Source organism: Mus musculus, chromosome 16, assembly GCF_000001635.26.
Source record: "Mus musculus strain C57BL/6J chromosome 16, GRCm38.p6 C57BL/6J".
Taxonomy (NCBI): domain Eukaryota; kingdom Metazoa; phylum Chordata; class Mammalia; order Rodentia; family Muridae; genus Mus; species Mus musculus.
The window spans coordinates 19,748,604-19,773,057 of record NC_000082.6 but is presented as its reverse complement, the minus strand read 5'-3'; the positions used below and the strand labels follow the sequence as shown (position 1 = coordinate 19,773,057).

Genomic DNA, 24,454 nt, shown 5'->3' with positions numbered 1-24,454 from the left:
CTGGTACAGAATTCATAACTGCCTAGAAAGAACAGTGAGGGAGACATCTAACGCCCTCTCATTATCATGGAATTGACATAAGGAAATGGGACTTCTAAAGTCAGAATTGGAGAACTGGCTTCCCCAAGATCTCAGGGTCCATTCTCACTGAAGCTATGATGTCCAGGTAAACTACAAAAGTAGACTTTAATAGTTAATGGCTTCTTCCAACTGTTGAGGTAAGTATCTCTCATCCAAACTACAGACATCACTGACATGCCTTGCAGGTACAAAGTTCTGCTACACCCAAGTAACGCAGATGCTTCCAAGTTCTTCTTTTATTCAGCTAATGAATAGAGTCTAACCTCTTTAGATGGCATCTTAATACACTAAAACTGCAAGAGCTTTTTGTCATGGCATTCTGGACAAACAGCATTTCCCACAGTCACAGCATAGCTCCTTAAGTAGCTCCATGACAGCCCACCAGTGAGCACAGCAGCAGGGTGAGCACACATAGGACAATGGATGGGTAGTGCAGGTTCTTCTGGTATAAGACAGCAGGTGACGATACACAGAATGATGCCCACACAGGATTTTAAATTCACATTACTGATGATTTTTTTAACTTCTTTATTGGAAAGCATGGCATTTTTAGACCTACTAATTATTTTTTTCCATACAAGATTGAAACTCAAACAATATAAATATTTAACATTTTGGTATAAAATTAGTAGCTGAAAAAAGATGCAAACCAATAATGAGGTAAGTTTTTGTTTTTAGCAGTTTTACTGTGTGCAGCCATTTTTTAAAACTCAAGTGACCATCTGGGACAATAATTTATTTCCTTTTTCATTTTATTTTTCATTTTGAAACTTGCATTTCCTTTCAAAATGAACAAGTTTCAAAATGAATATTTCCTTTAACTTCAAACCAGTTCCATTCTATTCTAAGCAAAAACTAAAAGATGAACAAGGTTCAAGAGAGCTCAATCAAACAAACAAAGAACTGCTTCATAAAGTACCAGTGTCAATGGACCATCTTGTATACAAGAGAGAGATACCATTTTCCAGCCAGTGACAACTTTTACCAGTTCCAAGTAGAAACGTGGACACATATTATCCTATGTGTACCTAAAGCCAGCAGCTAGCAAAGGGCCAATTGGTGAGAATTAACTATGAAGCTGCTTTTATTCTCTAGTACACTTTTATTCTCTAGTGTTTAAAAAATTGATCAGAAAATCTGAACTGTTAGTCATCTAAAACCTTGAATCTACCCTAAGATAACTACCTTAGAATGTTTAACACTAGTCTTGAAATTAGTAGGAAACTACCCGAGTAGGATAAACAAGCTTCATATCTCATAATAAAAAACTTCACAAAGATTTCTGTAAACATTTTTTTAAAAAAAATCTACCTGTGAAAACACAGATATCATTTAGTTGTGTATTTTTAGATTTTTTTGCATTGTTTCCAAAACCACCCTAATAATAGTAGCTAAACTTTCCCTATTATATGCATCTGTCTGAGGGTTGTTAAGCATCCATCTTCATTTGCTGAAATCGTGTTTTGACCTGCATTACAGGTCCTTAATCGATGAATACCCCTTAGTCCTTTCTGTGCTGGTGCACTGTTTGCATACCAGCCACATGTTTTAATCCTATTTTGTAAAATAAATGTAATTTAATTTATTAGATCTGCCAAGCCTCTGATTACAAAGAACATGCAGATTTACCAACATTTCTAATCTCATTTGGTCAGTTTCTCTAGCACTCTTATTTTGCTCCCATGTTTGAAATATTTAAAAGATAACCTCTGATAGCTATTGAGTCAAATAATGGATTATTTTAGACGTGGTACTATATTAAAAACTTTCAAGCTAAAAGTCTTCACTTGGAACAAAATCTGTGTCCTACAAGACCTTATTGGAAGCGGCATTTGAGTATTGAGTGCCATGGTCTGGACTCCAAGCTGATGTTACAATTACAAGGAAAAGAGACTTTTATTGCTTCTTTGTCTTCCCTTTTGGATGCTGAGCTATACCCCTAGTTCTATCTTTCCTTTAAGTCTCTTCTGTTATTATACTCCTCATTGTAAGCTGCATCCAAACAACTACCTTAAACAGAGGCCAATATCTAGTGTTTTAAAAGCCATTGAATAATTCATTAAATTAAAACAAGCTTATTGGAGTTGATAGTGATTTATCTTTAAAGAAGGTCCTCCAGGGGCCAGGAACTATTCTTGTTTTATAACTTTAGAGAAAGCGTACATATAGTTTTTATTAGGGTAGAGCTGACCACTTTCTAAAGTTTTTACACTAAAAATTAAATTTGAGAAAATGAAACAAATATATCTTAAATGATTCCAGAACTGCCTAGGTAACTGGCTGTAGGAATGCCAATGTTAAACGACTTAACTATAAGAAATTATATACATTTTCCACATATGTCCTCATTCGGATGAACCTTTCATCACGTTCCTTCTGCATCACCTGCCTCCCTCCACCTCTACCTAGAACTCTTTAATAAGATAATTGGGATTGCTTGTTCTAAGAGGTATTAATTTTTTAGAAATGCTATATTATATATTTCTCAGGTATCTTCCCCAAACTATTATTTTGATATCAAGGCTTCTCAGGTGTTCTCCATACCTTAAATACATGTGTAGAACCAAATGAGAACTTGAAATTCTTACTTTACCCTTGCTCATGATCTAAGTCGTTTAGAATATGAATTCCTTGAAATGAAATTAAGCTGCAGTTTAATTTGGAGTTACACTGACCAGTTTGACTGGGTTTTGAAATGAATCTCTTTGCTTTCAATTCATTTGACTTAGGGTAGAGAGAAACATTTACAGATTATTATTTTCCATTCAAGTTTGGCTCAGTGACACTTAACACAGTACAGCATTCATGTACTACTAAGCAAATGCAGCCCAACAAGGGTATGAATTCCTGTAAGTCAGTCTGCAGAGAAGAACTATCTTAATTAACCTGCAGTATATTTGACCAAAAAACCCTTTTGAAATGTTCTTTACTTTAGGATGTGTAGCCTCTATCCAGAGGTCCTGCAGATCTTGTAAGTGTCCGTGAGATGTCATCATCTTTTCATAGATGCAGGGGTGATAAGGAATTTTCCCTTCCCCAGAGAAAAATACATGGTCCTGTGGCAAGATTCCCACTTTATTGGCACAGAGGCCCATGAATACATCATCTATGTACATACTGGAATTCAGTGTCTGCGATGCCTCATAGATTTTGGCAGCTACATCTCTGGAGACAACATAGGCAGCACCAGCTGTATAGTCAGGGTAGGCTGGCCACTTGTACATTTCATAGGGAACATAGTATTTGCTGCTTTTATCCCTAACAGGAGGGCCACCTCGATGAACGTGACCAATCCAAAAGTCTCGAACTCCAATCTGCTCTAGCCCTTGAAGATATTCAATGAGATTTGGCATGTGGATAAATATATCATCATCAGCAGTCATCAGGAATTTGGCATGTGGACAAAAGGTATTTGCCCAGCTGAACTGAAGAAGGAATTTAGAAGTAAGATTGTGGAAAGAATCAATGAAATCTTGCTGAATTATATCCTTGTACACTTGATCTTCCCCGATTAGTCTTTTTTGCAGTTCTTTTCCCTTCAGTGGACCAGGAGTTCCTAATGCAAACAGAATTTTGATGTTGGCATTGAGTTGAGACTGAACATAGTTCTCATTGCCCCACGTTTTTCTGATTGCAGAACGTCGGCCATAGTTTTCAGGGGCAGTCTTTATAAACAGTAAGAGGAGGACATCTTGAGCCTGACACTTCTCTCTGTGGTTGATCAAGTATGGGTAGTGAGGCTGCACAGAGCTGTGCTTGAGAGACAGGGAATTGTTTACAAAGCCATAGCTATTTACGAGGTATCTGTAGGAGTAGGACTTCATATGGCTCATGATGTAATTATTGATTGGGCTCCAAAAAACCATGAAGCTTAATATAAAACAAGTGACAAAAAAGTGAAAAATTTTCCATCTTTTGACTCTTCTGCTAACAAACAGTCTCATGTTCTCTGGTCTGTGGGTATATGGCTGCTTGCTTCTTCAGGGCTATAGAGCTCTGTAGAATAGATGCATTTCTTAATGCATATTGCTCATAAAATATGGGAAAAGGTCTCATTCCACACAATATTCTCTTCTAGCAACATTTTCTCTGGGATGGTAAAAGGATGGGACACTATAGAATGAAGACATTGGTACATCCAAATCCGTCGACCCTGGTGTTCCTCAGTAAGTACTGCTTATGGCCTCACATGCTTGATCCACGTAGTTCTTTCTACGAACATGCACTGTAGCCCTTTCAAAAGAACAACATGAGAATGGGACACAGAGTTACCACAGAGAAAAAGATTCCTTATCTCTTACACCAAATGTGACCTGAGTGATCCTCACAAAAGTATTTGTGACATTAGTATTTAATAAGATAAATTACAGTTCCATTAAAACTCCCCCATATTAGGTAGGAATAAGGGTAAACTTTCTTTAAAAACTCAAAAAACAATCAAGGTTCACAGTCATGAAGTCAAGATTTGCTTTTCAAAAGCAATTTTCAAACTCCCAAATTACTTTGTGAGTTCCAATCTGTACGGGCATCCTCTTTACATGGACTTTAACAGGCACTTCATATTTAACATGTTTTAAACTGAGTAGGTAGAACTTCCAAGATATCTTTGTGGTCAGAGAAATGACCACTGACGGCCTTCTAGTCACTTACTGTTTCTTGTACTATATCATGCATCATACCACGAACCCTGAGAAACTAGGGAAAGCATGAGTCAACTTAGTCTTCGTCAGAGCAAATGAGAATGTGCGTAAATGTGCTAGTAAAAAGAGGAAGTCAGATAACTTACCCAACATACAGGAGTCCTCCAATTTGAACATATTATTTTGTCTTTTCCTTAATACACGTTGCTTCTATCTTTACTTGTGCCTACATGTGCTCTTTCAATCTATACCAGAAACTCAAAAGTCTTCCATTGCCTTTAGCCCCATCTCCCATTGTTTAATTCTCAAAGTCTTTTCCCCTTCTAGTGATCATTCTCATCCAGACTAGGGCGCAGACTTAAGGGTAGCACTTTAGCCAGAGTGAGCTTTCCAAAACTCTGATATAATCAAAGCCCCCCGCCCCCCCATCTCTACCAGCTAGTGACAAACACAGAGTCTAGGTTATGAGTTAACGTGACATTTAAGAACACATACTGGCAGTTTCACGTACCCTTCCTGACCAGCATGCCCCAATTTCCTCATAGCATGGTGTATGCACATTCCTAACATACTACAGGCATCCTTTATCTAGAAGCTTGATTATAGTTTCCCTATTCTATCAAAGATATTCCTTATTTGTGCATAGAAATATAATTGCTCCCACCCAGGGGTGGCACACATGCCTCCTGGATGTTGGTTAGGATTAGGGGGGAAATTAATCAAAGCAGTGTAATTGTAAGACCACACCACAAGCTGTAGGGCAAAAATTCTGCTTTGTGCCCAGAGACTTGTAATCATGTACTTCTGTCCTTGACATTGATATAAAAAGTACTGCACACACTGAGGACCCTGCAGAAGGATTCTACCTCCAGTTGTGGCACTGCCTTCCAGACCTCTGGGTTTTCAGATTCTGCTCTATTTCCAACTGCTCCTAGACAGGGTAGTAACTACAGGCTAGTCATGAGGAATGTTCAAAAAAGGAGACTAAAGCAAGTCTCACTGAGACTTTGTCTACAGCTAATCAGCATGTGTTTTACTTTATCTCCTAGGATTATACATTTTAAAACTGCAAAAACTGGTTAGGAAGCCATAATCAGCAAGACAAAACAAAACAAAACAAAACAAACAAATAAAAAGGACAGAGTATGCAAAAAGCAATAGTTGTGAGTCTTATGTTGTATGCATTCAAGGATGTGATGTTAGTGCATTAGTGGGCTTGATTATAAAAAGGCCAAATACTCTGTTGTAAAGGGCAGATCAGTCTGACAAAGCTGTCCCTCCCTCCATATGCTTAACATGTCTGGACTTAATGCTTTGAGGGAAATCGAGGGAAACAACAGGAAATACTAGTGTTTGATGCTGGCTTCTGCCTAAAGTTTATAAAATAACTTTCATTCAGGGGCAAGAATTTTGTTTCCACAGTGAATTCAGGTAAGGGATGCCCGTGAAGGCCAAAAGCAAGGCCTTCACAATATATCATAAAGGACCTACAGAGTTAAGTTGAGGCAACGTAGTTCTTAATGGAAAAGTTACTTAAAGTAGCATCAACATTTAAGAAGTCTAGGAACACTATCAGTTAGAACAAATCTATAGTTTCTAGGAAGAGAACAAAGGTTGGTAAATAATGATAATTAATACTGATGACTGTCTTTTCAGGATCTAAAATCACCTAGGAGACAAAGCTTTAGGCATGTCTGATGGAGTCTTCCTCTGAACAAAAAAGGAAGAACCAAGCAGAAAACCAGCATTCACCTTTGTCTGCTGCCAGACAGAATGGGTCCACTGCCTCATCTCACTGCTGCTGCGACTTCTCTGCCATGATGGAGAGCACCCTCAAGCAGTGAACTAAAACAAACCTTTCCTTCCTTAAGTTGATTTTGTCAGGCATTTTGTTATAGCAATGAGAAAATAAACCAACGCACTAACTTTTGGAATGTAAGGCAGTACAGACATCGGGCTGGAGAGATGGCTTAGTGTTTAAGAGCTCTTCCAGATTCCCAGCACCCACTCTGCAGTTTACAAGTTCCTCTAAGACTAGTTCCATGGGTTGCAATGCCCTCTTCTGGCCTCCAAAGGCACTGCATGCATGTGGTATAGACATGCCTGTGGGCATCATACACACAGACACACACACTGAGTGATCACGATGAGGGGTACACATACACACAAATAAAATCCTTAAATTATTTTTTTAAAAGCAGAACAAGGTGTCTCCTAAACTACTAAAAGACTTAAATACTTCTAAAATAGTTAGGGAGCTGTACCCCTCAGTTACCCCAAAAGAATAATTAATTCAGACAAAAGAGCTCTTTCTTTAAAGAGCTACAAGTTTCCTGATGATAACACCCGATTTTTAATGCTTCACCCTATCAAGTCACTTCCTTGTTAAATTTGCTTTTGCAATCCTGAAATATGCAAAATTTTATAAAAATTTTGAAATTTAATCAAGATGGAGATGTTTGGAGTTTAAGTTCAATTTAAATGACTGCATTCTTTAGTGTTCCAATTAACCAGGCAAGTATGTGAGTACTGCTCAAGCTATAGTGCAAGCACAGTGGAGAGGCACAACATGGATATGTGCAAGCTGGGCACAGTGGAGGGATGTGGCATACCTATGTGTAAGCCAGGCATGGTGGAAGAGTATGGTATGGCAATTTCTGGTCTTTAGTCTCAAAGCATTTACAGTTAGCTTGAGATAAGACTTATTATACTCACATAAAGTATAATTCCTGTGTACAATGGTGAGGTTATTTTCAGCAGTAATTTGGATCAGACTTCTGGCAGCTTGTCCAAGGGAAAAGATGTCAAAAGTAGATCAGAAAGAAGAGCTTGAGTTCTGTCATGGTAAGAGCATGAATTTGATAAGGTTGAGCATCTTATGCCGGGAGACCAACAGAGTTCTATTTGTTTATGGGCATCTAGATGCAGCATCTGATGAACTGTTTTACTACCCAGAAGACAAAAAGTACAAGGTAGTATGAACATCAGCATTTGTCATGATCTTTCCTGAGCAATGATGTATTATACGACTTTACCATTTATTTAGCACATACCTTGTTCTGGGAAGCCCTAGAAAGTGAGTAATATCTACATTTAGTGAATTTAACAGATATTAACCATACCTGAAAAGGCCACAGACAGGATGCTAGATGTGACTTCATTGACCTTTCAGGGGTTGATAGTCCACCAAAGAATCAGTAGGTATAATGTTGCAACCTGAAATCTCGACCTGATAGATGTAAGAGAATAGAAGATTTCAGAAGTTTAGAATGACAAAAAAAAAAAAAAAAAAAAAAAAAAAAAAGTACATGTATTTAGTCTTTTCTATTTTACTCATCCTGTGTACCTGATTTGTTTTGAACCAGGTACCAGTGCATTCTGAGGATCATTTGACATAACTTAAAGCCTGGGCCACATCAACTATATACATTAATTTTCCTTCTTTATAAACCATTCATGACTCCTTACTACAGACTGGTAGGTGGCTGATACTTCCAGGTGGGTATCAACCTTTCAAAACTGCTGTGTCCCAATACTCTTCTAAAAATATTAACCAGATACAAATTTACTAAAATTTTGATTGCTAATAGCCACCTAACAGATCCTAATTGACCAAGTGGAGTGTTCCATTATCCTTGACCAGAAGGAATGCTAAGAATTGTCAGGCATGGTGGCACACATGTTTAATCCCTGCATTGGGGAGGTAGAAACAGGCAGATCTCTGTGAGTTCCAGGCTAGCCTAGTCTACAAAGCAAGTTCCAGGATAGCAGGGTTACACAGATAACAAAAAAACAAACAACAAAACCAAAATTGTCTTGGTAGTGAAGATGTCTTTCAGTGACAATGACACAGAGTTAAGATGAGGCTTGCCAGTTAGGGACTGACCCTGAGTGGAGTCAACCTGTTAGCTTATTTTGTTAAGTGCACTAAAGAGACAAATTATGATATTTTACGTGGATTTTATGTCATATCTCAACTTTACCTTCTGGAATTTTATGGCCTATCCCAGTAGTGCGATGTTTTTGTACAGTAACCAATCAAAGGCAGTCTTTAAATTCATAGCATTAAATACGAAAAAGGATTATCCTCCCTGAAGTATGATCCAAGTCAATCTACTTCAGGTTTTCATTCTGATTTCTTCACTGGTTCCCTTCCTTGCCTGGATGCCTGCAAGGTCTACCTCAACTGGAACCAAAAAGAAAAAAAGTCAAAAGAAGCAAACAAAATGGAGCACATTACCATTGGAGGAGGTAAGAAAAGTTCTCTTTAAGCCGGGCGGTGGTGGCGCACGCCTTTAATCCCAGCACTCGGGAGGCAGAGGCAGGTGGATTTCTGAGTTCGAGGCCAGCCTGGTCTACAAAGTGAGTTCCAGGACAGCCAGGGCTACACAGAGAAACCCTGTCTTGAAAAAACAAAAAGAAAAAAAAAAAAACAAAAACAAAAAAAAAACAAAAAAGAAAAGTTCTCTTTAAATAGAAACTAAGGGTTTAGGGAAACTCAATCCTTTCACTGATAAGTGATCTTAAAGTGAGAGAACAGAATATGGGTTTTGCTCAGTCCTCTGAAACTAAGTATTTTGTATAATTACAAAACAGAGTACAGTTCCGCAACTTTATACACATAGAAACTAAAGTAAGAGTCTATGAAAAGAAGATAATAAGTCCCTGACAATTATTTTTAAAAAATGGAGAAAGGGAGAGAAAAGGAAGGGGAGGGGGGGAAGGGAAGGGAGAGGGGGTAAGGGAGAGGGAGAGGGAGAGGGAGGGGGGAGGGAGAGAGAGAGTCTTTGCCAGAGAAAGCAGAATGGACTCCAGAGCCTTTTGACCTCCAAATCAGCCACTCACTTTCAGGACTTGTGGTCCCATACTATGGGACTGAAATCAGAGCTCTTCCTGTCAGCTCATTCTGCCCAGGGCTGGACAGCTCAGAGCAACACTGGAGTTCCGGGAATGGTGGCTGGGCTCCATTGCCACAGCCTGAGTTAGTTTGGCTCTTCCAGGATTAGTTTCTTGTCTGGTTTTTGTTTTTCCTTCATAGTGGGAATGACTCAATATTATTGGCCCCTTTATGGGAGAAAAGAAATTAAAGCAAGCCCCACTTCTAGTACAGAAACAATCACAACTAGGGCATAAAGAAGTAAGTCGATGCTATTTAAATTTCATTCCTTATATGGAGAAGGTTTTCTTTTCCTGACCATCTAGTTAATGCTTAAATGAATGCTCAATTTTCATAGTAAACAAAGTAAAAGATTAAATGGGAAAAGGTCATTTTGTTTATTTAAAATTTATATTTTATCTGACCAAGCTTCTTCTCTTTAAATATAAAGATGACAAGGGAGTATATGGAAATATAAAAAGTAATGTATACTATATACTATAATGTGCACTGTATACTGTAAGTAATTGTCGATCCCGTTATCTTACATCTCTGCTGCCAGAGTTCAATGGTGGAACTCTGAATAATTTGCTTGGATCCGCTCAATTGAGCACATACAAAATCCCTAGCACAAGTGCATCTACTTTGTGACTTTGGGAAAAAAAAACTAACTTCTGTATCTTCCCAGTATCTTCCAATATATGTTCTGAAACTTAAATTTGAATACACTTGGGCTGCAGACGGAACTCAACGTTTACAATTTGTAAGTCAGCAAGTGTAATGATTCTATCCAAAGTGACCCATTTAAAAAGATGACCCATTTAGAAATCCATGACTTATTATCCAAGCTGTTACAGACCTGAGAATTAGAAATCTACAGACTTTCACCATAAATCTCTGTTTGGACACATCCGTTTTTATAAAGGGAGTTTTGATTCAGATTTTGAATGAAATATGTAAGTGCATTTTTACTCAATAGGGCCTAGATTTCATTTTGAAAACCCTTTCCCATCTTCTGAATTTTCTTTGTAAGAAAAGCAATTATAAGGATCTATAGGGTTACTTTTCTCCCAGGAAGGGCTGCAGTCTCAGAGTGTACTCATCATAACACTCATGGAGATCATCTTAAATGTCTAAGGAACCCTTCCTCAGAAGATCTACAGGTGTGCACAGTCAGTCTCATCTTTGCTGAGTGCTTGGTATGTAAGTGGGGGTGGAGTGGGAGGAAAGGGCAAGGATGGGGAGAGGCAAAGAGAGCGCAACAGAAGAAAAGTGGTTTAGGAATATGATGGAAACCCTTTAGTTACTGAATTTATCTTTCATCCAAACAACAACAAAAACGACGACAACAACCACCACAACAAAACAAAAACAAAACCACTATGCCCTACATTTCTTTTGACAAACTTTTCCTTCGTGCTAGAGATTGAACCCAAAGTCAGACTTGCAAGCCTGTATCCCCTGCTGCCTTTTGATGAAGTCCACACTTACCAACTGTTTACAAATCACCCTTTCAGTGTTAAGGGTGGGGTCATTTTCTGCACCACTACCTTCAATCATACTTTTCTGGGCCAGTTTCACTTTCTCATATACCACTTCCTGGCATCTCTGCCCCTGGGGACCAGACTGTTTCCCAAAATAAAGGCACAGAGGAGCAAATCTAATTTTAATGAATGTACTTTCACCAGAAAGTTAGCCTAAAAATTAGCTCTACCACCACTGACTACCTTGTGATGGCATCTGTGTCCCTGTAACATGACCCATAACCTAAGAAAACCATTACTGCTGTAAAGAATGTGAATCAAAAGCTGTTACTTTTATCTACGGGTATCTGAACAATCACTTTACTAGTATATTAAAGAAAATGGGAGTAAACAGGAGATTCTCATTAGAAAGATCTTTTCCCAATTTCTCCTACCCGCCTGCTTTCCCGTTTTCTTTTCTTTTTTCTTTTCCAGCTAGCAGCTATTCCAAAGAGCCGGTCAGCTCCCTCACGTGCAAGCTACCCTAGGCGGTCAGCCCGAATTCAATCCAGCATTGATAAATCTCAGGACCCAGACTGAAGATGCGCCAAGGCTGGACCTGGCTTCGCGACACCACAGCCACCTCTCCCCATTGGCATTCCGGGTAAATCCGGTGCTCTGGACCCCGCGGGTCGGATCGTACCTGCGGCACAAAAGCGGCAGCTAGGCCTAGGGTGGTCGCCGCCCAGCGCTCGCGCCCACCAGGCCGCAGTGAACAAAGGCGCTCGCCGAGGGAACTCTCCCTTCTTCGCTGCACCTCCGGACCGGGAAGCCCCGGCTCGCAACGAAGAGCCGTCTGTCTTCCTGACCATTCCACCCTGATGCCCCCGGGCCGCCCGTGTGGACTACCCTCTGCACCCCTTCCCGCCTCCCGGTCGGGTCCGGGCTAGAGGAGGGGAAGCTAGAGGTGGGGCGGGTCCCGGGACTCTCAGCTAGCAGCCTCGGGGAGAACCTCAGAGCCGGCACAAAGCTAGCCCAGCCAGAGACTTAGACTCTGCAGGGGCTTCGAGAGTGCCCGGTCTAAAGCAGACTGCGAAGCCACGCTCCCCGACAGAGGGACCTTGGCTCACAGTAGGATGCAGCGGGCACTTTGGGTGGGCAGTGACTGACCTTTCATCCAGGAGCGGCGTTGGTTAAGACTGGAGACCCATTCATCCAAACCACGTTTCAGTTAGTCATTTCCGAGCTGAAGGTTTTGAGTGGACAGCGGTTCTCCCATCGTCTCGTAGTTTCCTAGCAAACCCTAAGAGCCCGCCGGTCTTCTGTCAGGACACTTAGGACTTGAGCTCCTGGGAGCCTAAGTAACAAAGAAAGGAAACGCACATTTATTTGAAGCGAAGACTGCACGCCTTATGACTGCACAGCAACAGTTCGTTTTAAAAGCAGACCCTTCCCCTGTGTTCAGCCTCCCCATTGATTTACATTCCAACCCAGGGAATTTCAAGCATTGTAAAACTCACCGAGGAACCCAAGTCCTTAAATGTCCCAGAGGTCCGCTGTCCTCCTAGAAGCCCTGGGGGAAAAGTCTCAAGAACAAAAGTTGCAAACTAAATTTCGGTTGTAAGCGAGGAAGCTAGGGCAGGGCTCCAAGAGAGACCCCGCTGGAGCCGGCTAGAGCCGGCTGAGAGGGGCGGGCCTGATTAAGGGTCTTGGCTCACTCAGGCTGGGGCGCAGCCGCAGGAGCCTCCAGCTGCTTATTTGGTCACTCCACTCCAGGCTTCCTCGGGAATGCTCAGCCCCGCCCCTCCCCTACCCCGGTCTGTGAAGGTGACGTGCCCCGCCCTAAAGTGCTATCTGTGAGGACTCCAGGAAGCGATTGCCTCACTTGTTTGCTAATAACTAAACTATAGATTCAGAAGACCAAATGTGCACCTGAGCCCAAAGGAAAGTTCTTGTTCGGCCTGTAACCAGACATTATCAGGATAGTGTAGACATCAGCTGAAGGAGCAAGTAAATAAATCTTTTTTTTTTTTTTTTTTTGTAGCTAATTGCTTGCTTAAAAAAATGCTGTTCTAGACTTTTCCTTATAGAAGCATTCAATAGAGCTCCTATTTTGAGCAGTTTTGTAGTTATACATACTGAAAACAGGACAAGAAAAAAAATCCAAAAATGTCAAGTCCAAATATGGGTTTGTAATTGTAAAAGTCAGTAAGTTCAAAGTAGTTGCTGAATCAGTTTAAAACACACTTGTTATTTCAAACTCTAGTTTTAGGAGATTTTGCAACTGCATTTTAAAAGCCCTTCAGCGTATTTCCAATCCTGAAATTCTTTTCATGTGTTACTCACACAAGGCATGGTTCGCTGTTAACTCACCTGTCCAGAAGACCACAAGCAGAAATACTAATGTAATGGGACTCCTAATGGAGTCTGACAGTGATCTATAAAGAGGAGCATTCATTGTTCCTACAGGGTTAATCACCCCCCAATTATCTTCTTAAATCCTGACTAATCCTTTATATGGTCCTCCCTAAAACACATGTGTATTTTGTATTCACATACATATATTCAAGTGGGACTTTGTTCCTTTTCGGTCATTTGGAACTAGTTACATGTGTCAGTTTATATAGGTAGGCACATGGGAAATATGAACTGATGAGAAAATATACACACACACACACACACACACACACACACACCCCTTTCCAACCTCTATACAAATAGACATGTGGACTAATGATTTTAAAAGTAAACCCATATGGTATCATATGCCTGTAATCTCAGCACTCAGAATGATTTTCATGAGTTCAAAGGCAGCCTTGATCACATAGTGAGTATCAGGTTAGCCTAGGGATACATATAATACTGCTGCTGCTGCTGCTGCTGCTACTACTACTACTACTACTACTACTACTACTACTACTACTACTAAAAATCCAGAGTAGAAAAATTAGTGAGCTGTAGAGTTGGGGTGGGAGGGGTAATGGTTAAAGAACCTGAGGCTAAGAGATGAGGAAGGGCAAAGAGGCCCAGAATGACCTCTCTGGGCCCAGACAGATATATGTATGTATGACAGGCCCATGATGTATGATGTTACACACACACACACACACACACACACACACACACACACGCACACACAGACACAGACACAGACACACACACCAGGGGACAGGCAAAGGAGGTCCTCCCATTCATCTAGAAGGATTCCCTAGACCATCCAGATCCTCATCCACAGTACCATAGAGAAATGTATGATTTCATTGCCAGTGATTGCATGAAGCTTGTGAGATGGTCTGGGAGTAAAATTAGATCATAACAACAGGAGGAAAGAGGTCAGTGTATTCTATCCACAGCAGTTGCTTGTGAGCGTAGCACCCTAGAATACCATGCAAATATCTTTGAATCATACTGTTAGGAATGCGCTTTGCAGAGCACAAGAGAACTGTAGAATATATCTGAAAAATAAAAGTCACATCAACTTATTAAATTTAAAAGTAAGAGGGGCTGACATTTTCATGTTAGAAAGTACAGATAAGATGGGGGATGGGGAATGGCGCACGCAGGGGGAGGAGATACAAATATGAATGAATTAGAGAGTAGAAAGAATGCTAAAACCTGAGTGCAAGAGAACTTTCCACACTGCTGAGCAGAGAAGAGGCCAGTGATGCTGAAATTCTGCCACCATGGTGCCAGACTTGACTTGTTCAGCTAAATTTGCTTTCTGGATTGTCAGCTATGGCCCTATACAGACACTATTATAAATCCAGACATATTCCAGGCTCGGTGTTCTGAAAATGACCAGCATTCATGCAAGACTTACTTGGTGAAATCCTGAACTAGCTTCTTCATAAAGTTTCAGGCAAGCTACTCAACTCTCTTTGGCCCTGCATCTGAGTGAGTAAGGACTCAATTCAGGTTCAGTGATGAGCAGAACATAGTGACCAGAGCCATCAGGATGGGACAGGTGAGTGGTTGCCATCCCTATCCTCATCACAGGCTGTAGAAAGTTCTTGCTCCTTTACAGAAAGGCAGAAGTTGGCTTTAGACTCTTATCCTGCTTCATCATTATCAGAGGATCAGCTGCGTTTCACATATTTGTGGATTCATGTATGTAAAACAGCATTACCCCCTTAACACAATGCCCACCCCTTGCTGCCTCCTCTTCTACTTCCCACCAGCCCCTCTCTCATGTACCTTTCTGGCATAGTTGTTTCTCCTATGTTTGCTTCTTGGTGACATCTTCCATTGCCATTCATCCCCCATCTGTATTTCTATCCTTGATTCCAGTCTTCAGGATAGCATGTGTAAACAAGAATGTCAGCAAAGATGTTTGAGAAGGAGAAAGTGGTTGGGACTTTGATGCCGCAGAGATGAGAATCTACTTTTCCTATCGCTCTTACTGTTTGCTTACAATAATCTGTGACATTTTGCCACTATATAATAATCTGTTTCCTTGGTTGAGACTCTTCACATCCTGACCATGAAGATGGAGACTGATTCCCTCAAGCACTCCCATGGTGCCTTGCAGAGTAAGTAAATGTATACCATATTAATTGCTGGGTTATTTGAACTTTTGCCAAGTGCCTCAATATAAACCAAATGTTACATTTTCAATAACAGAAGCCTCTGGACTAGTATAAGGGCCCCAAAGTTAAACTCTTCCCTGAATATCTCCTCATCAACCCCCGTGGTTTGGCAATATTGATATCCCTCCTCGATGATAGGACAATAGAAGACAATGAAATCATGTTAAGTTTACACAGAACAGGAACATGAAAACTGCCACCACAGAGGCCTTTGCCTTAGACCATCCATCCCATGACCTACTCGTTTATACTGCTCTTGGTCTGGGAGGAGCATCTTGCAATTGGTTCTCTCTACTAATACAACCCACATTTTCTTGTATGGAAAGCCTCAGTAGGGCCCCGTGGGGACAGGAAGACCCTTCTTTCTGGGGCTCTTCTTGTTCCAATAGAGGTGTTCTGTTGATTGAGTGGACTTTAGCCAGGAATGGAGAGAAGTTGACACAGTCTCCCTTCAAGAATGAAAACACTCAGACAGCCTCTGTGACAATGACATAGTACCTGTTTTTATGCTGCCTCTCTCAGCTTTCGTCTACCTTTTCCAGTGGTAGATCAGACATTTAATACTTCTAGGGGCATAGAGGGTACTGAATAGTCTTCCAGGGAGCCTCTCTAACTCCTCTAATTCATGTCTGTCCCACGTAGGAGAGCACATTCTACTTGAATGGACAAACAACAACCAGGACCGTTGTGAGTACTGTTTGGTGACACCCAGCTTTGCCAAGCTATGTCACCTGGACAAAATGACTTGGGTTTGTGATGAGATAAAAGAAAGGAAGAAGATGGTTACTGACTACACTGTGGTCTAAAGATTTGTGCTGGCAACCCATCAGCATGTGTGTTGGAAGCCTCACATGTAAATTTAGGAAGTCAAAATGGAGCAGACCTGGATAGGAAAGGGGCTGCTAGATTGGATCTGTCTATACTTATGAAGACTTCAAACTTCTGGACAAAAGGTATGTTATGTTGGGAGACAAGCTTTGTGTTTGTATCATCAGGAAAGAGGAAAAGTCTCTGGATTCCATCCAAAATAATAAGGATCAGATTTGATTGAGGAAGATCTTGGCTACAGGAAGAAAGGAGAAAATTAAAAGGACCAAACAAATGGGTAATATATGATGTCAACCCTCTATTAAAACAGTCCGAAACTGATTGAGACATCAAAATGTCTCCAGCCAAAATGTCAACCCCGCATGGCAAATAATCTTGTTGGCTGTAGAAGTCTCATGACTTATTATTACATGCCCTATGACATAAATGGAGATTTATGTTGTAGTTTGGTTATATGAAAACTAGCTCATAAAGAAAAAAAAGCAGTTGTTTTTCACCTGCTTAAAAACCTCTAACTGATTTGTGCACATTGAAGATTCATGCATCATGTTAATACAAAATTAAATATTACCGCTAAAAGCTTTATGTTCACAGAAAAAATAACAAAGAATGAAGTCCTGGCAAGAGATGCTGCAGCTGACTGTTCCAGACCCCTGTCTCCTCCTACCACAGACACCACCTACTGCCTCAGTAGCTGTGTTCTCAAAAATATTGCCCCTAGAACAACATCAAAACAGCTAACTCATTTAGTCCAGCACCACAGCCTGTTGCAGTCAGAATTTCAGTTGAGCCCTGAAACTTTCTCAGCATACAGAGACTGAATAACAGATGCCACAGTTATCTTTTTAAAAGACTAACAATCTTTGTAATTTCCTTGGAAACCCCGCCCCCACAAAGAAATTCTACATCCCAAATCAGCAGGAATTAATGAGAAGAATACACTCCATTCCCAAGAGGTGGAATGGTTGAGGGCTTTTTTTTTTTTTTGTCATTCATTGGATGTTGGATGTTTGTCATCTCTTAATAGTGGCTGGTTTCAAATAGTTATGGTCTTAGACAGGGATAAAGCAAACTTTAGGAACTTAGACTCAGGGATTTCTTTTTCCCCTCTTTTTCCAGATCCATCCATCCTTCCTTCCTTCCTTCCTTCCTTCCTTCCTTCCTTCCTTCCTTCCTTCCTTCCTTCCTTCCTTCCTTCCTGCCTCTCTCTCTCCTCTCTCTCTCTCTCTCTCTCTCTCTCTCTCTCTCTCTCTCTCTCTCTCTCTCTTTCTTTCTTATATAAGGGAAGAGAGTTGAGAAGAAAGAGAGGGGAATATAGAAATATTATAAGAATCATTAAAAGTGGGTAGATTATTGAATCTGTGCTTGATCCAAGAAACATTTTATAGCCATAATCTTGCAATGGTAGAGTTCTTTGTATTTTGATGCGAAATTGAGATTATATTTTGTTACATTGGTACAGAATCTTATATACTGATACAGAGATAAGGTTAATATTGATACATTGTTATAAGATATTGTGTATTGATACTAATTTAAGGTTAATTTTGACACACATGTGTACACACAAGTTTTCAATATTTATTTGAGATATTGTGCTTATGTAATTGTTAAAGATACAATGTAAAGTTCTAGTCCTTTTAAAAGCTGCTATTATGAACTGTTAGGGATAAATAAAAAGTACAAGTTAAAAGGCAATCAAACTCATGATCATATTAGATTAGTTTAGTTAACTATAATAAGATGTTTTCAAGGTTATTTCTATAGTAAATAGCTAAGAATAAACATTGTTCAATAATTCAGATATAATATAGATAGATAATCTTCAAAAACCTCAGAGACCCACAGATTATGGCATTTAAAATTATTTAATTATTAAAAGATCTTTGACTATGAGACAAGTCTGCTGCTGACAGCACCCCATTTGACTTTAAAGAAGATGATGAGCATCAGTAGTAACCTCCATATGGAATCGCTTGCACTTCAATCATGTCAAACTAGCTACTGGGAAAAGAAAATGCCCGTGCTTCAACTACAGACAAAATATTGTCTAGAAAGAACAAACAGATGCAGGGAAGTCAATTGCCAAGCTCTGCTAAGACAGGGTAAGTGCTGCTTGTAACTCTAACCAAGACTCTTGGTGGTGGGGTAAGCAGGTGCAGAGTCAATGACATAGATTCCAGGACTTGAGCAAGTGGCAAAAGCAAACTCATTTATTATAGGAACTGGGAAAACTTTTATACCACCCTCCTAACATCTCATTGACTCTCCTGTAGGGAGATGATGCTGTCTTTTTCTCAATGTCTCTTTCCATCACCTGGTACAGCACTGGCAGTCTCTAGCTGTGCTGGCAGATTCTAGGTTGGCTAGAATCAGTGGTATATATGCCAGTATTGTGGCTGAGCTGCTTGGCTAAGTTCCTCCTATAGGTAAGCAAGTCCTTGATAATTCCTGCTTCACAAATTCTGTCAGATATATTGGGCCAGAGGCTGAAGATGGATGCGCCAACATTATAGAGAGAATTTTGGGGAACTGTTTAGGCAGCCAACTATGTCTGTCTTTTATATAACCTTAGAAGCTGCTCGTCTGCTTCTAAGATAATATTTATTCCTTCTCAGGTCTCTGATGAAATAGAAGACTAGATATAGTCTCACAGTCAAGATTAAGATGTTTAGGATTTAAGAAGATGTTTTAAGTCTAAAAAAGATGTTTTTAGGTTGGCAATGCAAGTTAGAGTTAGGTACAAGACAATACACCAAGATAGGATAGATAATAGAAAATTTTCATTAACTAGCAAATAATATGGACTGGACATTGTAAATACATCTCATACCTTATAGTTTTCATAATTGTGTCATAATTGTTATTATTGTATTTAATGTATATTTGAAAGAAATAGAGCTTCTTATTGGACTAAAAAAAGAATTGTAGAGAAAATACCCTGTGTATTGTATAGATGCATCACCTGTCAATTAAGGAACCTATGGCCTATAGAAAAGGATAGAATAGAAGGTAGGACATCCAGGAGACAGAAAGAATTCTCGGATAGAATGAGGTGTGGGAGAATTTCCCAGGAATTGATGGAAAAAATAAAAATATGTGACAAGACAGATGCATGGTGCCTGAGCATAGATAACCAGCCACATGGCAGAATAAATGGGTTTATTTAAAATATGAGCTAGTCAGAGAAGAGCCTACCTATATGGTCACAGTATTTACAGATATATTTTAGTCTGAGTCTTATTTCTGGGAGCATGTGGCTGGGAGGAAGAACCAGACCTGACTTTTACAGACAACTACAATTGTCTATCCCTCTTTTTTTGAGGTAGTGGTGATGAAGCCCAGAGTCTTGAGCATATACCTGATTTTGAGAAAACCCCAGCCTCTCTACTTTTAATATTAATTACTACATTGTCATAAACCTGTTTTATGGAGTGTTAATGGTTTAAGTCCCATCAGAAATACTCACTTCCAGAATGTAATAAACACACTATCATCAAATTCTAGTGTTGTCATATGTAGAATAACAATGTCTATCACTAGCTTCCTGTCTAAGAATATTTTACATCAGCACTTGAGAAGCCCTGCATTCAATTGGAAACAGTGTAAGCCTGCAAAAGTCTTAGTTGGTTTGATGATCTGAAGAAAAACATCTACACATTTCCTACTTGAGCCTCTTTTCTAAGTGTATTGTTTCATGTAAATAGATACATAGAGCAAATACTTCCTGATAACAAATACTGAAGAAACTTACTTTAAGGCAAATTTTGGTCTCTATACACGTTTACTATTTATTATAGTTAAAAACAAGTTTACTAAATGAAGAAAATATTTAATAAACAAAGAAAAAAAACAAGCTTACATATTAAAGATATGTCTATGCTTAGTTATTTTTAAGAAATAAATACTGACTAAATATTTGAAAGTGAGTGCCTTCACATTTGCCAGAGTTGATTGAGAGCTTGAGTTATATAATTATTAGTGCTCAGAAAGCTGCTTTGCATAAATGCATAATACAAAATGGCAAAAGTATATTTTATGGTTGTTTCAGAAATTGTTGGAAATCCTGACCTTGTTTCAAGCCAAAGTTCATTGAATAATTTTTAATGAAACTAAGTTCAGCTACCAAACAGCAATTTTTAACCAATCAAGCAGTTTATTTTAAAAATAATTGATTAATCAGCTAATTCATTTAGTTCATTAATTTTATTTATTTAATTTTGATACAAGGTCTCATTTTGTTCAGACTGACCTCAAGCTCACTTTGTAGGGGAGAATGGCCTTGAAACTTGGGTCTGCCATCCTCTTTAGCTCCTGAGTATAGGGCTCATTGGCCTGGGCCACCATATCTTGTTTGTGCAGTTGGGGCTTGAGTCAAACTGAGAAATGCTAGGTAAGTACTCTGTAAGTGAGTACTGTCCCCAGCACCAAACACCTATTTTAAAATACAACATTCGAACATGATACAATCTAGAGATACACTAAACTGTTACTATCGTGCTGAATAATGATGGCGAGTATAAATGAAGTCTTTGTTTTCGGCAATTGAGCCATTATGTTCCTATGTGAATAGAAAACTGTATGTACAGCAAAATATAACAATTCACAATACACAGTAGTCCAGAATCTTAGCCAAAATGTTATTTATTCAGAAGTCTCTTATTTTTTTTTTTTTGCCAATTTTTTGACCTTCACATGTGGTATGGCAACTCACATTTAAAGAAGCTGTGGTCTAAAGGAAGCCTGATAGGAATACTTACTTGGTCCTACAGGCTTAGGGGCTAAGAAGTCACTCAAACAAAGAGAAAAATATCTGTGAGAAATGTTTGCATTATAAAAAAGTTTGTACCATGTAAGTGAGCAAACCATCACAGGGAAACAAAGGAATTAATAGAGTAATAGGATTTATATTTACATAGCAACATAGGACAGAGGGCATAGTGTGTCCTCTTTGCTTGTTGATCGTTTGATATCTTCAAGCATGGATTTTCTTCAGGAAATTTCCTTGTTGCTGTAGACTCTCAGGCTTCCTTTTGTTTTCTTTCTGCTCTGTTTCCTTCCTTCCATCTTTCCCCTTCTCTCCCTCTCTTCCTTTCTTTCTTCCCTGTTCTGGGTAGGAGGGTTATGATCATTCATGTCACAGTTTGACTAGGCTTATAGGATTTGCATGTGAGAAAAAACATACAACTTATCTTTCTGAGATTGGCTTTTTCTCCACTTAGCATCATGTTTTCTGGTTACATTTGTTTTCTTGAATATGTTATGATTTATCTTTATTGCTGCATAAAATTCCAATGTGTATGTACCTTGTATTCTTTATGCATTAATCTCTTGGTGGACATCTACACTGATCTTATTTTCTAGCTATTGTGAACAGTGCAGTTATCTCTGTAGTATATTGACTCTTGAGTCCATATGGGTGTATACTCGAGTAGTTATGCTGTGGGCTGGAGAGACTGCCTAGTGGTAAGGTGGCAAAATCATGAGGAAGTGAATTTGGAGCTCCAGGACACAGGTAAAAGATAGGCAGAATAGTATAATTCCAGGACTGGGAGACAGAGACAGGCAGATCCCTGAAGCTTCCTTTCCAGATAGCCCAGCTGAATAAATAAGCTCCAGACTTACTGAGAAATCCTGTCTCAAGATGATGACCATGATGATGATGATGACGATGACAGTGGTGATGGTGGTGGTTGTGGTAAGGATAGAATCACTATTGAAGAAGAAAGTAACCTTACCTTACCTCTACACATGTCTGCACACACATTCACATGTAGGCACAACCACACAAACGTATACATAAGCATACCACACACACACACGAGTGTGCATGTGTACACACACACACACACACATACACACACACACACATAGACAGAGAGATAGAGAGAGATAGAGAGAGAGAATGGAGGAGAGAGAGAATGGTATATGTGGGAATGGTATATGAGGGTAGTTGTATAGTAGTTCTATTTTCAACTTTTTGATAACCCCATCCTGGTTTTCTAGTACATATAGTACCAGTTTATATTTCGTTCCCCACATCCTCATTTCTTGTCATTTGTTTTCTTAGTATAGTTGTTCTTCTGGGATAATATGGAATCACAAGTTTTTATTTGTGTTTCCCTAATGGCTAGGTAGGTGCATTGGATACTTTTAAAAGTATTTATTCATCTTTTTGTATTACTTTGTCTTAGGGTAATTATTGCTGTGATAAAACATGATGTCCAGAAGCAATCTGGGGAGGTAAAGGTTAATTTGGTTTACACTTCCACATCACTGTTCATCGTTGTAGGAAGTTAGGGCAGGAACTCAAGCAGGGCAGGAACCTGGAGGCAGGAGCGGAGGTAGAAGCTATGGAGGAGTGCTGCTTACTGGCTTGCTTCCCATCATTTGCTCATACTGCTCTCTTCCTTCCTTCCTTCCTTCCTTCCTTCCTTTCTTTCTTTCTTTCTTTCTTTCTTTCTTTCTTTCTTTCTTTCTTTCTTTCTTTCTTTCTTTCTTTCCTGCCTGCTTTCCTTCCTTCCTTCCTTCCTTCCTTCCTTCCTTCCTTCCTTCCTTCCTTCCTCCCTCCCTCCCTTCCTTCCTTCCTTCCTTTAAAAATTTATTTTATCTGGAGCCCGAAAAGGGGGCTGCCTCAGAAGCTCTGTGGTTCCCGCCTGTGCCAGAAGCTGTTAGCTTCTGTAGTCCATACTCTCACCTGTGCAGACTACTCTCAGAGATCAAGGGGATACAAAAAGGAAAGGAAGAAGTCAAAATATCACTTTTTGCAGATGATATGATAGTATCTATAGGTGACCCTAAAAATTCCACCAGAGAACTCCTAAGTCTGATAAACAGCTTCAATGAAGTAGCTGGATATAAAATTAACTCAAACAAGTCAATGGCCTTTCTGTACACAAAGGATAAACAGGCTGAGAAAGAAATTAGGGAAACAACACCCTTCTCAATAGTCACAAATAATATAAAATACCTTGGTGTGATTCTAACTAAGGAAGTGAAAGATCTGTATGATAAGAACTTCAAGTCGCCCTTCTGGTCCACTCCAGCACCAGGGTGCCTTGCCCCCAGAGTCTCCGGACACCTGCAAGGACCCACACAGGATCCCCCATGGGATGCTAAGACCTCTGGTGAGTGGAACACAGCATCTGCTCCAATCCAATCACGTGGGACCTGAGACTGCATTAATTAGGGAAGCAGATAACCCGGCCTGATCAGGGGCACAAGTCTCTTCCAGTCCACTCCAGCACCGGGTTTCCTTGTGCGCGGAGTTTCCGGACACCCCCAAGGTCCTCATAGGATCCTCCATGGGATCTTAAGACCTCTGGTGAGTGGAACACAACCTCTGCCAGGAGGCAGGTTCAAACACCAGATATCTGGGTACCTTCCCTGAAAGAAGAGAGCTTGCCTGCAGAGACTACTCTGACCACTGAAACTAAGGAGAGAGCTAGTCTCCGAGGTCTGCTGATAGAGGCTAACAGAGTCACCTGAGGAACAAGCTCTAACCAGAGACAACTATAACAACTAGCTTCAGAGATTACCAGATGGCAAAAGGCAAATGTAAGAATCCTACTAACAGAAATCAAGACCACTCACCATCGTCAGAAAACAGAACTCCCACCCTACCTAGTCCTGGGCACCCCAACACACCCGAAAAGCAAGACCCGGATTTAAAAGCCTATCTCATGATGATGGAAGAGGACATCAAGAATGACTTTAATAACTCACTTAAAGAAATACAGGAGAACACAGATAAACAGGTAGAAGACCTTAAAGAGGAAACACAAAAAATTCTTTAAAGAATTGCAGGAAAACATGACCAAACAGGTGATGGAATTGAATAAAACCATCCAAGACCTAAAAAGGGAAGTAGACACAATAAAGAAAACCCAAAGTGAGGCAATGCTGGAGATAGAAACCCTAGGAGAGAAATCTGGAACCATAGATGCAAGCATCAGCAACAGAATACAAGAGATGGAAGAG

General features: G+C 39.9%; 1 protein-coding gene across 5 annotated transcripts; it reads right to left on the bottom strand.

Annotated features, from left to right (window-relative positions):
• Positions 1–297: 297 nt before the first annotated feature.
• On the bottom strand, positions 298–12,866 carry B3gnt5 (UDP-GlcNAc:betaGal beta-1,3-N-acetylglucosaminyltransferase 5). Of its 5 annotated transcripts, NM_001159407.1 has the most exons (6): positions 12,581–12,824; positions 12,231–12,417; positions 8,705–8,907; positions 7,844–7,950; positions 7,437–7,557; positions 305–4,314 (listed from the first exon to the last, which is right to left on the bottom strand). In NM_001159407.1, the coding sequence occupies exon 6, from the start codon at positions 4,023–4,025 to the stop codon at positions 2,895–2,897; it is 1,131 nt and encodes a 376-aa protein (NP_001152879.1). In that variant the 5' UTR covers positions 4,026–4,314; positions 7,437–7,557; positions 7,844–7,950; positions 8,705–8,907; positions 12,231–12,417; positions 12,581–12,824; the 3' UTR covers positions 305–2,894. The 5 variants fall into 5 exon arrangements, with proteins under 5 accessions (XP_030104776.1, XP_006521769.1, NP_001152879.1 ...); XM_030248916.1 differs by lacking the exon at positions 7,437–7,557 and having other exon boundaries at positions 298–4,314; positions 12,581–12,866; NM_001159408.1 differs by lacking the exon at positions 8,705–8,907.
• Between the last annotated feature and the right edge of the window lie 11,588 nt (positions 12,867–24,454).

Excerpts from the sequence above, each read along its gene's own strand:
- B3gnt5 (XM_030248916.1), bottom strand. The coding sequence starts at position 4,025 with ATGAGACTGTTTGTTAGCAGAAGAGTCAAAAGATGGAAAATTTTTCAC.